The sequence below is a fragment of the Phoxinus phoxinus genome, assembly GCF_949152265.1.
Source record: "Phoxinus phoxinus genome assembly, chromosome: 19".
NCBI classification, from domain to species: Eukaryota; Metazoa; Chordata; class Actinopteri; order Cypriniformes; family Leuciscidae; genus Phoxinus; species Phoxinus phoxinus.
This window is the reverse complement of record NC_136894.1, coordinates 28507687-28521664: the sequence shown is the minus strand read 5'-3', so window position 1 is coordinate 28521664 and position 13978 is coordinate 28507687. Positions and strand designations below refer to the sequence as shown.

Genomic DNA, 13978 nt, shown 5'->3' with positions numbered 1-13978 from the left:
TGACTTCGATATGGAACCGGAAGTGCTAAAATGCAAACTCGTTTCTGGGTTTTGGGCTACAAATATGCATCATCCCTGCACAACTAATAGGAAGCTAGCTTTGAGAGCGATCCCAGCCTCCCTTCAGAGCGTCTCCAAAACCTTTTTTTTATCTGGCAAAAATCACACTGAAAGGACACGATTGCTATCAATATTCATACACACCAAAAGGTTGTTAATATAGTTAATAAAACAATAAAAAGTGCCCATTTTATTTTTTTCTACCTCCAACCTTCTCTACTTCTTGCGTTTCCTTATGCTTCTTTACATTCAAACTGTACAGAGATTTTATTCTGCGTTTAGTTTTTTTTTAACAGAGAGCAGAGAAGTTGTTCTGGGAATCTAAACATTTCTTTTGAGGGTGGAGTAACAGCTGTATAAAATTTCTAACAGAATCAGTCTCCGACATCTGGCCAACACTCGTCCAGCAATTCTCACAGGATGTTACTCTCTTGCCCATTGACAACAATATCTAAATATTGATCCAAAACTGGGTAACACTTTAGAATACTGTATCTTACTTACTGCATAACTAACAAGGAATTTTTGAACTAATAGGTAATTCTTCATTAACTACTTCTTCACTACTGTTAACTACGAAGGAAGATGCGTTAACTAATCAGTTTTTTTTATATAATTTTATGATTGTGTTAAGTAACAGTTAGTTAATCAATAACTCATGAATTCTGTCTCACCTCCTGAAGAACTACCATTAATTATCTACTAATTAAGGTTCAAGAAAAATAACTAAGAAGTAACTAATGAACAGTCATACAAAACTACATTGAGTTGTGACCTTCTTTATTTACTAATGTTATTAATAGAAGTAGTATTATGAAAATACAATATTAACAGATACATTTAAATGTTAAATTGGTTTTTGCCTGTGTGGTTTTGTGAGTGTGTTCTATAAGAAATCAACTTCAGAAAGGAACCCCACTCAAGTGCCTCGCCATAACTAACCTCAGATTAGATTTGATATTGTATATACAGTACTGTGTGTGTCTGTTTTCCTCAGCATAGAATGCCATTGAGTAAATTCATGTATTTGAGGCAACGACTGAGGGAAACTGGAAATATAGGGAACTTATTAGTAATAAATAAAGAATTATTAGATAATTCTTCAGGATTCATTTATAACCTGAAACAGTATTCTAAAGTGAAAATATAGGGAACTTATTAGTAATTAATAAATAATTATTAGATTATTATTGGGGCTGGGGTTTGGGGGATGGATGAGGAGGAGGGAGGGTCTAGCCAGCCTCCGTTTTGTTTGACAATACTTCGAACGTCAACAAGAAGTGACGTCACCCAACATCACTTAGAGCACCTTTAACTAACTGTACTTAACACAATCATAAAATTATACTTACTGATTAGTTAACACATCTTCCTTAGTAGTTAACAGTAGTGACTTAAGTGTTAATAAAGATTTCTAAAGTGTTACCCAAAACTGTTTAATGTAGCAACAATCTGCATGATTAAGGATTAGACTAAAAGCTTAAAATAGTCATACATGCACACAGTTTAGCTTAGACTTGAAATGATGGTAGATTTGAAATCCAGCAGATCAACAGCTTGACAGAACAATCAATATCTTGGTTAATGCACCTCAGTGACAAGGGCTAATGATACTAGTGCATCGATTAAGAAAGATTAAGCTTGATACTTGCATGTCCTGCCTGTTTGAAAAAGAGTGTCCTGATGCAATTTGTTGAGGCTGCAGTGGATCTTTGCTGAAGTTGTATTGATGAACGAGAACAGGTTTGATGCAGAGGGTCTTTGATAAAAGAAAATGGATTTGTCAAAGACTTCTTCTAGTTGAGGATCATCATATTCATGTCATCTAACCCTCCCAAACTCTCCTCCCTATTTTAAGCAGGAATCTTTTAAAGCGTGAGGATGCCACTCCTTCAGGATGTGAGCCAGCCAATGAGAAGTTTGGAGAGAGAAAGTTCACTCTCTTTGTCTTACAGCATGTTGCTTTGCATACAAATCAGCGAGGCTGTACACAGTGCAGAGCAAACGTTTATCAGACTACCAACGTAGATGTGATCAGAGGTGGAAAGAGGGTTGCCAACCGTTCCGTATAATACGGAATCGTCCCGTATTTGACACATAAAAGTCTTGTTCCGTATTGAACCGATACGGAACGCACTTTGTTCCGTATTTTTGAGAATCAATTCAGTGTAAATCCGTGACGGACACACACACAGCTTCTATGTCAGACTATGAACGAAGACATTCACTGCATGAAAAGCAGGATTTTCGTCAGTAAGCGGCACTGTAGATTGTCGTGCAAGTTCAGGTTTACGACCGCACACGGCAATTTGCAGGCAACACCGAAAACTGCCGTGAATTGTCAGAAATTGACGTGGGCCTTGCTTGGCAGTTGTCCCCCCATGACCCCCCTTCCCCTAATTCTAGGGTAGGCTTTAACATGTAAATGTGAGCTATACAAATGCAAATCAGGGTAGCAGGAGTTTTTTCCCAAGTGACATTTTTCTAACCCACGTTTGATTTCTGTGTACAGCCTTTATGGAGTGGGTTGTAAACTTTTAATATCAACATTTGTCAAACATTAAAAAAAATAATAATAATATGAACAATCTATAAAAATGTTTTTTTTTAACCATTTTTTTTAAAAACAGTTTTGTTTTGACAAAATTGGATTATTATTGAATAACAGTATGCTGTTTTTTTTTTTTTTTTTTTTAGCATTTTATGCTTAGAACATCTTAACTGAAAAATTAAATTTAGCTGTATAATGAAAATAATGTTTACTTTTCCTAAATTGTAGTGTTGGGTCCGAGTCCACCTTTGTCGAGTCCGAGTCGAGTCCAAGTCCTTAACAACCGAGTACAAGTCCAAGTCCGAGTCCAAAGAGGGTCGAGTCGGACTTGAGTCCTAGTCCTTAACATCCGAGTCCGAGTCGAGTCCGGCCGAGTCCACAAAGATTTAAATGATTTGAAATTCACCTTTCACAAAGACCCGCCCCTCTTGGTTACTGTTGCTACGTCCGACAAGCCATTCCTCTCTCACTCCACATGTTCTCGGTCGGAGCAAAGAGGACACTAACAATGTGCCAACAGACAAGACAGAGCAGGGTACTTTTGGTTTGAAATAAAGTCTCAGCTTTCAATTTTTTTAATTTTTATGAAATTCAAACGATAAATACTGTTTTGTGGTGCTTCAATGTGTAGGCCTCAGTTCAAGCAGCACGTGAACTGATAATCTCTTCTAGTTATAGCACAAATTTCTAAAAAAGAAATCAATACACACTATTTTTCAAGTTCAAGTCCACTGCCTTTAATCTACTAACTGATTTGGTTTGTGTGTCGAACAAAAATGGCGTGTATCTGCATTATAATTGGTCAGATCACCTGTCAATCAAATCCCGGCGAAAGGTCTCAACACTGAGCTCTTAAATTAATATTTTAAACCTTACAAAATGATTGCAATGTATAGTTACAGTCATACGTTTACCTATTGTACATCTTTTAGAATCTGCAAGGTAATGCTTAATGCAACACGATGCATTAAGAGCCAGGGGTAAACTTTTGAGCAAGATGATGATGTTTAAATTTTTCTTATTGTGTTGTACATGCTAATATCTTATTTAGCCTCTGAAGGGTTGGACTAAATTAATGAATGCATTTTTAAACAAATAAGACCAATTTACACCAATGATCCAGTTCAAAAGTTTACACCTCTTGACTCTTAACGGATGCTTCCTTCTTGTGCATCACTAAATGTTTGGACTTGCATCTGCTTCTAAAGATTTCAAACAGTCGCCGTTAAACAGTGAGCTTTCTTTATTATATTTGCTCTTCAGAAAGTCCTGCAATTCCTTCAGGGTCTTTCCACTGATCTTTTTGCCTTCCTTTGGGTCCTCATGTTTTCAGCCCAGTGAGCTTCAGGCAACCATTCTTTGTTCTTATTGTTATAGCAGCAAACACTGTCCACATGTGTGAGGGAATGTTTACTTAATGTGTTTTTCAATGTGCTGTTGTTTCAGTGTTCGGCACAGCTCCTGCAACACACGGGTCAAGACATTCCCAGGTTTTTTTTTCATCACGGCAGTGAGAATTCATGATCTCTCCAACTGTTTGCTCCATCCGATTCCAGCGGCCACTGTTAAAGTTTATGTTCTGCGGCACAACATTGGTCAGTGTGCGTGTAGATGCAACAGTGTCTTCATCAGCTGCATGGCTGCATGGGAATAAGTGTCCACGATTCACATTCCTTTCGTTGTTCACATAGTCTCTGTTGCAAGCCTGATTGGAACATGCTTCATTCCAGCATTTAAATCTTCAAGCTACAGAACTGATAACTGACAAAGAAAAAAAGAGACAATAATGAGTTTTTCTAAAACATAACTGGAAGAAAAAAAATGGAAATTGCAACCTCACCTATAGCTCGATCATCCATGGAACACATTTCCCTTTCTAATGCCCAGTATATTTGCAAGCTGAGAATATCGGGATCTTATTTGTTAGGTCGTAGAGAGTTGCATATCTGTAAATGTTCTTATATTTTTGACAGATTATTCTGTACTGATTCTGATTCTCTGAGACTGAATCCTTCAGAATGCCAGAAATCATTGGAGACTGTTCTTTAAAAAAAAAAAAACTGACTGTATGCTTTGACTGAATCTACAACATCTGTAAGTGGCCACTGGAGGTCGCTAGAGGTAATGCATTCACAGTCAGGTCATTCATGTGACTGGGTTTGACGCTGTGTGCCCAGAAACCTGTATAGCTGATCGACATGTTTCTCTCTCCTGAGTTCTGTCATCTCAGAAACTCAGGAACATATGGTTGTGGGATTGTGGAATCCTGGTGCTGTTCACTCTGCAATATTAATTAAATGTAATTCCGTTTTCATGTTTTTGTAAAGTTGCTTTGTCTTATGTTACACATTCGTGTGCTGTTTAGTTCAGAGACCTTCAAGCTAGAGGCTAATTCATGAAAGCAGCAAATCTAAAGTTTGCACCCTTGGCGAGCAGAGAGAGGTGTGTAGGCTATTATTTAGCTCCATAATGATTTAGATGTAAAATGTCTATATTGACTGCTACTGAAAATTGTTTTGTTGTGTATCTTGTACCAGGAAAGCTGCATGTGTTAAGTGAGCAAATTATTGTTTTATGTGTTATTTTAATGTGCATTGCACATATACACAAAAGCATGATCATGCACTGTAAAGGAGGTGAGGATTTATGTGTAAATTTGTGTCATGCCAAAGGTTCATTAACCAGTTATTTGTGTGTTTACTTCTAGTTTTCACGGTGCTAATGCTGAATCTAGAAGAATAAAAAGTTTGCACCCGTTAGAGACTCCATTATTAAGGAGCCAAGGGCTGTAACAACATCAGTCATGATGAACGGAAAGCCAAACACCAGCAGCATCGAGACGACAAACAGACGCATCTTCAGCTGTGAAGGGATTCAGGATGTGAAGAACACAAAGGTAATTCAGGATGTGCTTGCTGTTGATGGTAAAACTGGAACAGTTTACTAGTTCACATTAGGCAGGTCACTGCATCTACATTACAAATTTTAAAAAATGTACATACAACTCACTTGCTTTTAATGTCCCTTGATTATTAAATTGTATTTGCTTTCATTGGTTATATATATATATATATATATATATATATATATATATATATATATATATATATATATATATATATATATATATATATATATAAAACCAGTAAATATACATTGTCCCTTTTTGTGGGAGTTATTATTTTTCCCTTTGCCTTTTCTTATGTTTTATCTTAGATATAATTGTCTTTGTTTTCACTTGTGAATTTTTTTTTTCTACTTATTTTGCCTTTCTGATATTTTATTCTAATGTTGTAAAGCACACTTGTCAGCTGTTGATGTTTTAATTGGGCTATATACATAAACTAATCTTAAACTTGTGTTCTGTAAGCTTTATGGAAATAATACTTCATCAGAAAGAGCTTTATTACGAGGAATTTGTTTTGGTGACAGAAGCTTCTACAGCACAAACAGAAAGACAGTGACAAGACAGATAATACAAGAACAAAAAAAATAAGTAAATAGGAAATAACAATATAAAAAAAAAAAAAAACTCAATATACAAAAATAGACAATAGACGTTATCTACAGGTATGTACAAATGCAAGGAAATGTAAGAAGTGTGTTAAATAAATGTATAAATTGTTGTTTATTGCACGTTCATTGCCTAGTGGAGCCATTAACTGTTCATGTGATGGATTGACTGTACTGTATATGATATCTTATTGTAAAATGAACTATGTATTGAATATATCACTTAAATATACCTACAACTCTTGGGGTGTTCTGTAAGACTAAATGCAAAGTTAATCCAGCATCTAAAGCATATAAGCTTAATTATCCTAATTAATTAATTAGCTATTTAATTGAATCAAACACTGAACACATGCGTCAAATTTAAGAGACTCTATATATCAAGTCTGGTGGTGGGGTATTGTATGTATGTATAAAATTTGTATGCAATTTCCCCACATTTAACCGCTACAAATGAAAATTGTATTGAAATCTATTTATTATCATTAAGTGTACAAAATGCCTGAGGTGGGATGGGTTGGAACACTACAGCAAAAACATGGACAGTAGTTTCAATTTTGTTCATGCATTTCTTTTGTTTCAAATTTACTGATTTTTTTAAATACCCCCATCACTCCTCAAACCCCAAGCTCATGTAGTTTTTAGCATTGGGGCTCAAATGCAAAAAAGGGGCATATATATATATGAGCTTGGGGTTTATTATGCTTATCAAGGTTGCATTTATTTGATAAAAAATATAGAAAAAAACAGTGATATTGTGAAATATTACTACAATTTAAAATAATGATTTTCTATTTTAAAATACTTATAACCTTTGATCATTTTTCAGGATTCTGATTTTAAAAAGTAAAAAGTAAAAAAAAAAAACTCATCAAAGACAATTGGAAATGTTTGTCTCTTATTCAATGATATAATTATGTTTGCCACCACACCTCCCTGAAGCTTCTGATGATGGAGGCGACGGTGAAGCGACTCAAATGCGTCTGTACTCGCAGCCCAGTCTCCCTCATAGTCATACCATGGACAAGGACATGGTCAACTAAAGTGGCTTGAATTTCACCCGAGACTGCTTGTCGTCTTGCCCCTGCCCTTGTCCTCCTCCTCCAAACTAGTGTATATCATTTTGATCACTTTGTTTATGATTTGAGAGCAGTGTTTGATTTTGAACACAGGTAAAACTGTTTTAAGGCGAAAGTTTCATTTTGCGTGAGGAGACAGAGGTTTTGTAAATAGTGCTTGAAGATGAGGTTTTGTGTTTAATGGTTTCAGAAAATGGAGCAAGGTTTCAGAAATTGTGTTTTAGCAATTAAAAAAAACATAATAAAATGTTTCAAAAAAAAAAGTTTCACAAAACTATAAACACTATTCCTGCAAACCACTACAAAACCCGAGCCCAGACATTTAAAAAAATTAAAAACACAGATGAGTTTTTTGGATTTGGATCCAAACGGAAAGTGCTCAAATTAGAGGAAGAGAAGAAGTACAAAAAGGTGGAGGCGAGAGAGAAAGGCAATGAAAATGGTCCGTTTTCAGCACATCTGTGTTCTTTGTGGCTTTGAGGATTTAATAATTTTGACTAGAGAGCTTGACTTTGTCATAAGAGTTTGTGGCTTAAACCACTGAGGTTGTGTCAGTAGTTTTGAGAAATGTGTTAGTTTCAGGAAATGTGTCTGAGCTATTGAGAAAAGCTGTAATGATAGGCCTCTTTCAGTTGTTTTCAGTGAAGTTGGATGAAAATGTCTTCTCACAGATGTACTTTTTCTTGTATTCACAAGAAGCATCAAACCAGTAGTTTAAAAGCTCATTCTTATATCCCAGACAAGCACAGTCTTCTCCAGAAGCATCATCTCCACTCCAGTTATCAGGTTCAGCTTCCCCAGATGCCTTTTTGAACCAGAACCTTCAGAAGCAGGAAACAGCAGTAGTATATTCAATCAGATGAACAGATTTTCTCAGTTCTAAAAGTTATTTTTTCAAAGACATTAAGTATAAGTTAAACGAATCACAATGAAACACAAGCTAATGCAACATGAAGTGGGGTCCAAAATTCTGACACCAGTGAAAATGCTGTTATTGTTCTAATTTGATACAAAATTAATTACAAATGATATTATCAGCTTAGCAATTTGAGCGAAAAGTTTAATTGAAGTCTTTTGGTTTGTGTCTCTTTTGCTTTAATGACAGCAGAACTGGAGCTACTGTACATGATCTAAACCAGACGATCAAGTTCTCTAGCAGGATTTCAGATGTTCCAACGAACTTCATCTGACTGTCTGAACTCTGAACAAAGAAGTTGAATAGTGAACTAGAAATCTGAAACCATTTTTATTTTTTATTTTGTGGTTTAATTGGAAAATGAAAACTAAAATTGCAGTGTGATCTTAGACTTCTGGATCTCACTGTACATCACTGACCAGTCGATTGAAGACAAAGAAGTACTTACTGTGTTTCCCTGAGCGTTTGTTTGTCCATCCAAACCCAGTGTCCCTCACTCTCCAGATCATTAAGACCAATCCAGTGCGTCTCGTTAATTTTAGAGGCCAGAACATCCTAGAGAACATTTATTTTTTTCTTAGGACATCTTAGAACATTTACTTTTGTCAAGGTTGTTTAATCTTATATGTATTATTTCTAACTCACCTGTACTTCTGTGTTGTTTATGGTGACCAGATGAGCTTCGGATGCTACACAAGAATCACGACTCTCAAACCACGTCTGCTTTACCGAGGAGAAGAAATAACACTTTCCATGAAGTGGTGTCCAACCCTCCTCGCAGGGCTTACAAGATGGAGATAGGAATTCTGAAGCAGTGAATTATGAAAATCATGTTTAAACGAAGCAATCTCTGCCTTTAGAAGTACAGGAAATTAATACAGAACACAGACCACTGACTAAAGAAAGCAGCAAGAAAGAGGTTAACTGTCCCCGTACAATGCATAAATATAAAAACAGACCACATAGCAGTATTTTTAACATCAAAAAAGTTCTTTCATAATTTTTCATTCATCTGCACACAAGTTTTTACTTAAATATAATATAGTTCATCAAGTTTTGACAGTTGTTAAAATGAGAGTTATTGCTGTAAAGTTATCGTTAAAGTAGATGCAAGATGTAGTTATATTGTTGACATTACATTGTTAACCTTTGCTTTGCTAAAATGAAAAATGATAATAAAAAATATAGTTTAAAGAAACCGTCCGCTTGAAAGTAGGTTAACCCACTCACCCGTGCAAGAAGAGAAACAGTTTTTAACTCTCTGGTACTTGTCTAAGAGCTCTCTCTTAGAGTCTGAAGCAGAAGACACTAATAAACAAATGAGAGATTGTTTATTGTAATAAAAGCCTGCTGTTTTTTTTAGCAGCTTTATATCTGTTAACAATTGCAACCCACGGGAAACCAGTCAGTAAGCTGTACCATAACTCTTTTATACGTGTAAAACTGCCTTAAATGTGGCTGTTATCATCAGAGCAAAGCTCAAGTGGAGCAAGATTTATACTCACACATGATCCCCAGAACACACAATCCTCCAAGAGCCAAAGCAAGAGAGACACCGAGGACGATCAGAATAACTTTAGTCCGCTTTGAGGAAGTAACTTTATTCCCTGTGATTAGAAATCAAATGTGATGACTGAAATCCAGCATGATCCAATTGTACAACGTTGATTCTTTTATTAAATATTTAATTGGCAGAATAGTTTGGCTTGAAAACATTCACAGATTCTTTATAACATTTACAGTTCAAATTGCTTACACACTAAATGTGGAGCTTGAAAAAAAATCTTCAGTCCAAGTCTGCAAAACTACAAGCACATTATACGCTTTAAGCTCAGTTTGCAATTGTAAAGCACAGTTCTACCAGAAAGACTCGGGAGATAGAATGATGTAACAAGCATTAATTTATTGAAAGCCCAGCAAGCAATTATTTATAAAGTTATTTGGCGTAGTCCGGATTATTTCCAGAGCCGGACAGTAACGGAGTACATTTACTTGAGTACAGTAAGTACAATTTTGAGGGATCTGTACTTTACTCGAGTATAATTTTTGGGGAGTACTCATGAGTCATGACTTTACTCAAGTACATTTGAGAGGCAAATATTGTACTCTTTACTCCACTACATTTCTATCCATAACCGTGAGTACTGAGTACCCGTTACCTCTTCTTCTTCTAAAAAAAAAAAAATCTTGGAAACCCTCAATTTGTTGTTTCCCTCTCAAACGTGACTGGATTGTTCAGGCGGCACTGATTGGGACAGCCTATCAGCAATCAGCTTTCAGGTTCAGAGGTGTGTCAGAACATTGCTATATTGCCTTCTTTGCTGGTTTAGGTTTATTGATTTGATTGATGAAAAAACAGAGAAACTCACATGTACACACAATTGTTAGCTGAATTTTCTTGTCTGATATTACACATTAATGTAAGCTGAGCATTTGCTTTGATTTTCTTGAGTATGCGGTGTGTTTAACACAGTCAGGTTCAAATACGGATGCAAAAAATCCATTAAAACTCTAGCAGAGGTTTGTCAGAGCGTTGCCATTGTGCTATTGCCTTGTATTGCCTTTATTTAATGTTAAATAAAGCAACATGGTAAAAAGATGAAAATGACTTGATTTTACTTTCGATTCCTTTTAAATTCTCCAAGGTATATTAACATTATCCTTTTTCATAACTCCATGTAGGACGTTTCTGTACATAAATGTAAGCACTGTGGCAGTAGTAATGCAATATTTAGAAAATGTACTCTTGTACTCTTGATACTCAAGTACTTAAACAAGTACTTCAGTACTTTTACTTCAGTAGACATCTGACTGTAGTACTTTTACTTGTACAGTAAAATTTAGCTAGGGGTCTCTGTACGTTTACTCGAGTAATGAAGCTGTGTACTCTGTCCGCCTCTGATTATTTCACAGTCCGTAGTGCATAATCCGAGGGTAGCGGATATGCATTTCTTGCCTGAAGACGAAGGCAGGGGCGCAGCCGACCTGGGAGGTATGGACAGGACCATCCTGGTGGTGGTGGGGAGGATGGAGTTAATTGTTGCATCAGCATCTGCAAACTCAGACACGTGTAAGTACCGATCTTTTATACAGCGAGTATAAGGACATGATTGGATAGATGTGAAGGTAATAAGTGACGTAGAAAATTAAGTCCTCCTGGCAGAACTTATGCTAAAGCTTTCATTTCTCTACATGCCACACTCATTTGCTAATGACCTACACCCGATGACCATGTGTGAAAACACTTACATAAATTGATCACTTAGAAACTTAGTGTTTTGAGAAAGAAAGAAAGATTGTTTCACAGCAGCTTCAAAATAGAAACAAATTCAAAACAAATTCTGCTGTAAAGCAGTTCTCACAAGCCAAAAGTCTCATTATTCAGCTCAGTATTGATTCAGTTCAGTTTCGTAAAATTAGTACAGTGTATTTGTGCACATACATGTACGTGTGACGAACTCCTGTGTTTTTAATTATGGGTTTGCTTTTGCAAGAGATGTCTGATGTTTTGTATGTTGTGTGTGTGTTTTGTGTGTATGAGTTTCAAGAAATGGAGCCATAGTTTCCGAAATTGTGTGTAAGCAATTAAAAAAAAAAAAAACTGTAATGCCGTTTGAATGTTCAACTAGCTGGGGACACATCTTAACATCTATATTTAGATACATTAAATCAAAATACATTATTTTACTATATCATTCTAATTCTAAATTATTTAGAAGTGAACTGAATGAAAACAATAGCTGTTGATTATACAAAATTGTAGGGGAGACCGGGGACAGTTGCAACAAGGGATGGTTGCAACATGTAATTTTTTCTCCAATCAGAAAGAAGCTAGAGTGATGACACTCACACTGCACATGCTCAGTTGGATTCCCCTCTCTTGCAGAGAAAAATCAAGGAGATTCCTGAGCTGCTCCAGGATTTATTAAAAAAAAACTGTTTTTGAGGTATGAAAGTATTTATTTTCTTGAGCTTTGTTTTTGTTAAAATGAGGTGATTGTGTTTTGTGATTCAGTTCAAACTTATATGGTTTAAATGAGTGATATGTTAACTTTAAGCTAATATGGTTAACATGTTTCAATGCCACCTTGTTTAGCTAGCACATGAGGTTTTATCATGGCTGACAGGTAAGGGGACAGTTGCAACACCCGTACAATGCATAAATATAAAAACAGACCACATAGCAGTATTTTTAACATCAAAAAAGTTCTTTCATAATTTTTCATTCATCTGCACACAAGTTTTAACTTAAATATAATATAGTTCATCAAGTTTTGACAGTTGTTAAAATGAGAGTTATTGCTGTAAAGTTATCGTTAAAGTAGATGCAAGATGTAGTTATATTGTTGACATTACATTGTTAACCTTTGCTTTGCTAAAATGAAAAATGATAATAAAAAATATAGTTTAAAGAAAATGTTTTACATGACAATAGGCTTTTTATTTAAAAATAAAACATGAATGCCTCATGTTCCATTCTTCTTATTTTACTAAAAGCCTACTGTATTTGATATCAATTTGAATATTTTACATCTGCACATAAGGCCTATTTATCTAGAAAAATCTATAATTGTCATTAATCAAAGCTGATGAATAAATATTTGATAATAATCATTTAGCTAAAACTGACATATATTCCTATTTGTAACATGTTGCAACCATCCCCAAACAGTGTTGCAATTGTCCCCGGGCACGGGGTCAGTTGCAACATCTGACTCCTTACATTCAAATGCAAATTGTGAAAAATGTAGATTCTGGAACAATCTTTAAATGGTTTAGACTATTAACAGACAGATGTAAGTTAATTGTATAAAAAATTGGTTTGTCTAATCCAAACCGTCTCCGAGTAACAGAGCCAAATGCAAAAAGTGTTGCAACTGTCCCCGGTCTCCCCCTACATGCAAACATTTAGAAAAAGACACCCGTCTGATGTCTCTTTTAATGTGTTCTCAGCATTACATGGTTCTCGTTTTTGGTATATTATAGTGGAGACAGAACACAGAACTTTAAAATTGATACACGTCAGCAAATGTTTATATATAAATATATTTTATAAATTATATATATATATATATATATATATATATTTCAAATATTATTTGTTAACATCATTTACAATATTTGTCGCATCGATTTAACAGGCCTGAAGGAATCGTATTATTCAAATTATTTACCAGTTAGGTACGAACAGAATTAAAACAATAGCTGATACTCAGAAAAATCATAAATGCATTCTTACCCATGTAACGAGAACCTTTGTTGTTTGCAGAACCTACATTATTATAAATCGCTTCCATTTTACTAACCCGACACGATAAGCAAACTCTGAGCCCTGCGTGTTATTTTCAGGAAGGAAGCAGAAAGTAGCCTAGGCATCAACTTAAGATGCTAAACTGCATAATGTACAGGAAGACGTAATGACTGTGCTGTGAAAAGCTTTTAATCTAAATATGGCATATTTGCAAAAGGCCCTCATCCGGAATGCAGAATACCTGACAACATTCAAAAGACAACTGAAAACTCATCTCTTCCGTGAGCAATTAATATATATATTAAAAAATATATATATATATATATAAAATATTATTTCCTTTTCCTTTAATCCTCCCTTGTCTGGCTTATGCTACTCTGAGCAATGCCTGAACTTTGTATTTTGAGTACTTCTTGTGTTGTTTTTGCCTCTTCACGATGAATCGCTTGCTTTAGTCCTCAGTTGTAAGTCGCTTTGGATAAAAGCGTCTGCTAAATGACTAAATGTAAATGTAATTGTGTTGTTTGATATTAATTACTTTGACATGAATCATGCAAATACATGGTGTTTCCGATGTTGCTTAATATAATGGATTTGCAGGATTAGTG

At 35.3% G+C, this 13978-nt stretch overlaps 2 protein-coding genes across 3 annotated transcripts in view; both read right to left on the bottom strand.

The window, feature by feature from the left end:
* Nucleotides 1-1840, bottom strand: part of LOC306986529 (uncharacterized protein) — a 31897-nt gene extending 30057 nt beyond the window's left edge. Inside the window, exon 1 of the mRNA XM_079589840.1 lies at nt 1713-1840. The gene's annotated coding sequence lies outside the window, so the exon portion shown is untranslated. The remainder of the gene's footprint in view (nt 1-1712) is intronic.
* Nucleotides 1841-6000: 4160 nt separating this feature from the next.
* On the bottom strand, nt 6001-13475 carry LOC306986961 (CD209 antigen-like protein C). 2 transcript variants are annotated; one of them, XM_079590796.1, is made up of 7 exons: nt 13359-13472; nt 11076-11171; nt 9625-9726; nt 9350-9427; nt 8765-8925; nt 8568-8674; nt 6001-8024 (listed from the first exon to the last, which is right to left on the bottom strand). In XM_079590796.1, the coding sequence occupies exons 1-7, from the start codon at nt 13414-13416 to the stop codon at nt 7832-7834; spliced, it is 795 nt and encodes a 264-aa protein (XP_079446922.1). In that variant the 5' UTR covers nt 13417-13472; the 3' UTR covers nt 6001-7831. The 2 variants fall into 2 exon arrangements, with proteins under 2 accessions (XP_079446922.1, XP_079446923.1); XM_079590797.1 differs by lacking the exon at nt 11076-11171 and having other exon boundaries at nt 13359-13475.
* Nucleotides 13476-13978: the final 503 nt, after the last annotated feature.

Bases quoted from the DNA above. Each gene is read 5' to 3' on its own strand.
- LOC306986961 (XM_079590796.1), bottom strand. From the start codon at position 13,416: ATGGAAGCGATTTATAATAATGTAGGTTCTGCAAACAACAAAGGTTCT. The intron at 9,727-11,075 runs GCAAGAAATGCA...TTCTAATCACAG, and splicing joins GCCCCTGCCTTCGTCTTCAG to GGAATAAAGTTACTTCCTCA. The intron at 8,025-8,567 runs GTAAGTACTTCT...CTGCTTCTGAAG, and splicing joins CAAACGCTCAGGGAAACACA to GTTCTGGTTCAAAAAGGCAT.